This window comes from Delphinapterus leucas, chromosome 9, assembly GCF_059928025.1.
Source record: "Delphinapterus leucas isolate spDelLeu-1000000601 "Yukka" chromosome 9, BTC_Dleu_Yukka2, whole genome shotgun sequence".
NCBI lineage: Eukaryota > Metazoa > Chordata > Mammalia > Artiodactyla > Monodontidae > Delphinapterus > Delphinapterus leucas.
In genome coordinates this window covers 46,581,148-46,585,032 of record NC_143137.1, presented here as the reverse complement: position 1 = coordinate 46,585,032, position 3,885 = coordinate 46,581,148, and the positions used below count along the sequence as shown (strand labels likewise).

The 3,885-nt window shown below is 45.4% G+C and overlaps 1 protein-coding gene across 1 annotated transcript; it reads left to right on the top strand.

The window, feature by feature from the left end:
* Positions 1-669: 669 nt before the first annotated feature.
* On the top strand, positions 670-1,470 carry PRR15 (proline rich 15). The gene has a single exon (XM_022589835.3). It carries the CDS (start codon positions 991-993, stop codon positions 1,378-1,380), a length of 390 nt encoding a protein of 129 aa, XP_022445543.1. The 5' UTR covers positions 670-990; the 3' UTR covers positions 1,381-1,470.
* The last annotated feature ends 2,415 nt before the right edge of the window (positions 1,471-3,885 follow it).

The window sequence follows — 3,885 nt, the reverse complement described above, 5'->3', positions numbered from 1 at the left end:
CAGACGCGGTGCATATTTTAATACAGAACTAAGGGAAGGGGACTTGGGCTCATCTCAACCGCAGGCAGCGGGTGGCTTCAAAGAGACGCAAGATTGGTCTCTGGGGAATAAAAGGAAGCGTTAGGATGGCGGTTTTCAAGGGAAGTTAGGTCTAGACATGCTTCTCTGAAGGTCATCAGGCAGAAGTTTTGTCGAAAGCAGAATTTAAAAGAAACAAACACCATGAGCTTGTCCCTCGCTCTTACTGGCCTGTAAATCCGCCCCCCACGCCCCGCCCCGCCCCGCCCCCGAAGAATCACATCAAAAAGGATCCCGGGACAGAAGTCCAGGGAGCAAAAACCTTTGAGGGAAATTTCGGAACTGTTTGACAGGGATCTAATGTTCATGGCTCACCTATAGCGGGGGCGCGCTTGCTTCCGGGCGCCCTCCTCGCAGGTGCCCTTCTGGACCCGGTGGGTCACCTTTGGGCTTCGCCTACAAACGGGCGGAGTGACAGGACAGGCCATTTTCCCTCTGAGGCCTGGTTAATCCAGAAGCCCCGGCACCCACCCCTGGGTGGCCCTCGCGCGCGGACCACTGCGCTATCCTGGAAGCCAGACTAAGGCTGAGGCCAGGGAGTGCCAAGACTCAGTCTCGAGACCAGAGGGTGGCGCCCCGGAAGCCCTTCGTCCGCCTGCGCCCTGGCGGGGGGCGGTGGGGGGGGCGCGGCGGTGCCCTCTGCGGCCCGCGCGGCTGCGGACCCTCGGACCCCAGCCGCTCCGGTGCCAGACGGAGCCAAGGGGAGGAAGTGGGATTGAGGGGCACGTGACTTCGACAAACCCAGTAACGAAGTTTTGTTTTCCTCCCCAGCACAAGCCTCTGCTTCGGCGGCTCCCAGCCCGCAGCCCGCTTGCGAGAAGCCGGGGCAGGGCCGAGGTGGACGAGAGAGGCGCCGCTGCCGCTGAGGCCCTTCCCCGCTCGCCGCGCCCCCCGCCACTTGGCCCGCTGGCCATGGCCGACGGCGGCGGCACAGGCAGCTCGGGCTCCTGGTGGAGTTCGTTAAAGAACAGCAGGAAGAAAAGCAAGGACGCCGCGGGGGGTGCGAAGCCTCCCGCCCAGCCTGACCCCGGGGAACCCGCGGCGCCCGCCCCGCCTGGCCCCGACTGGACTAGCAGTACCCGGGAGAATCAGCATCCCAATTTCCTCGGGGGCGCCGGCGAGCCCCACAAGCCAGACAAGTTGGGCGGGGAGAAATCGGGCAACAGCCGCCGAAATCTGAAGATCTCGCGCTCGGGCCGCTTTAAGGAGAAGAGGAAAGTGCGCGCCACTCTGCTCCCCGAGGGAGTCAGGTCCTCGGAGGAGGCGAGCTTCTCTGGTGACCCGCACGAGGACAAGCAGTAGCCCGAGCGCTCCAGGACTCTCTTCGCACCACGCCTCCCCAACCCCCAGGTCTAAACCCGAGAATTCTGCCCCGCCCCTGTTCTTGGAGTCTCATCCCACCAAATTCAGAATATTCGCACAAGGCCTCCAGAGTTTATTTTCCTGGAAATTGACGTGACAAAACAACGTGTTCCGTATATCACGACTCAAGGATGCATTAAATATTTATTCGTGGTAAGAGAAGATACCGCAGAGGAAGATGGCACAATTTTTTTCAAAAAACTTCAGTGGCCTCCTTTGCGTCGCCCGTGGGAGTGAGAAGGGTACTTTTGTAAAAGACCTTAGCTCAACTGGAATTGCGCAGCCCTCCACTGAGAAAGGCATGCTCTGATTCCGAACTTGCTATTGGAAAGCAAATCACAGTGCTATCTTTAATGCCTGAGAAATGCACTTTAGGAGTACTTCTGTAGACACACCTTAAGTGAAGGGATGGGAGAGAGCAGGAAGCATTCTTAAGTAGAAGCATTTTAATTAAGGCAGGATTGCTTTTAATGTTGAACTGCAAAACTGTACTGCCTGTTGTAGCGTGGACTATTAAAACTGTTGCCCTGTAAGACTTAAGGTGACTTTTGTATTTTTTTTTCCATTGCAAGACTGAAGCCCATCACACTTAAAAGCAGGCATGCAAAATCCAGGGTGACAGAGTTAATCATTTGCCACATAACCTGACATTTCCTCTTGAAAAGCTGCAGGGAGGAGACCATGTCTACAAACTACCAACACCCAGATAGGAAACAGCTAGCTGGATATCCCTATTTACAAACCAAATTCGAGGAAGAGAGGGAGAGGTACCAATTAATTATTCCTAAGTTTTCTTTTTTACTTCAGTGCATCTTCACAGAGTAAGTCACAATGCTAATAATAATTCTTTCTGTATTCATTATTAACCTGACTCACAATTGTCTAAAACTACTTATTCAAACAGGTGGACTGAACTCTCAGTTTGTGCAAAGCTGGCTTTTTTTCCCACCCTCTTTGCTTCAAAAGCTAATTTCCTTAGTCTGAAGTAAGAATTTATCTAGGTGCAAGGCCTTAAAGATCTACCAACCTGTAGATTTTTAAAAAAATCTACCTGTTTGCTTTTGTTATGAACTTCAAGTAAAAGAGTAAATCAATACTGAAATCACTTGCTTTCAGCAAATTACAAGAGAGTTATTGTAGTTGTTAAGATCCCCGGGACCTCTTCCCACCACAATTCAGTTCATTTATAACCATTTAGAAATGCATAGCGGGGAAATTATAATGATCAAAGTGTGTGTGTGTGTATATATATATATACACACACACATTGTACATATATATAATAGATATATAATATATATTATATTAATATATTTAATATATTAATAACATATATAGTTATAAAGCAGAAACTAACACACCGTTGTAAAGCAATTATACTCCAATAAAGATGTTAAAGAAAATAACATGTAATATATGTAATATATATAAATATATAAAATTCTGATTTCACTGAGTTGGGATTAAGTCAGTGCATTCCTCCCACTGCATAATTAGGACTGCTTTAAAACTATGTAATTACAAACCTCAACTGCCAATTGTGCATTGCACTCATATATATATATAATATATAAACTATATATATAATATATATAATTTATATATGTGATATCTATATTATATATATATATAATTATTATATATATTATATATATATAATGTGGATAATGACAGGCCAGAACTTGATTGGAGCTCCTGAATTTGTTATATATAGTTTTTGGTTTCTCTTAAATTAGTAATTTATAACAAAGTAATTTATAACAAAGCATGTTGATTGTCCAAAGAGATTTAACAAAGAAACTTGATGAAAATAGCTAAAATGGATTTAAATTAGTGAATCAAACTTGGATACCAGCAAAATCATAGAGTTTACCATTTGATACATGCACTTCCACATACTAAAGGCTTACTCCAAAGGAAATTGTTTACATGGGGATTATGAACACCTTAGTTTCTTAAAAAAGAGTTTGTGAGGGTTTTTGTTTTTGTTTTTTTAATCATGAAAAGTTTTTTTTTGCTTTGTATTCAGAATTGGGAAATACGTGACTGAAGTCTCATCAGGGTGAGCTTTCTGGATGAGGAAGACTTCACATCAATTTTAAGTGGGTCTACCTACCATCTCTAGACGCTGATGAAGAAGAGGGAGTTGGGATATTGGAGGTTCGTGCTAAGGGAGGGGACTGTGGGCTGACCAGCAGTGGGAGTGAACAGAGCAGACGCTGTCAAATCAGGCTTTGGAACACCTTCATACTATTTTAATTTCTGTAGAAGGTAATCAAAATTAGAGTAGATAACTACCCAAAATACTTCTCCCCTCCCAGGAAGACCAAGAGATTAGATCTGTACCCATTTATAAAAGCAAGCCAGCCATTGCATACTTTTAAAATCTTATACTAACCCTTTCATCCAGTTTTATTGTTTTAAAGAACTTTTTTTTCCTTAAAA

Bases quoted from the DNA above. Each gene is read 5' to 3' on its own strand.
- PRR15 (XM_022589835.3), top strand. From the start codon at position 991: ATGGCCGACGGCGGCGGCACAGGCAGCTCGGGCTCCTGGTGGAGTTCG.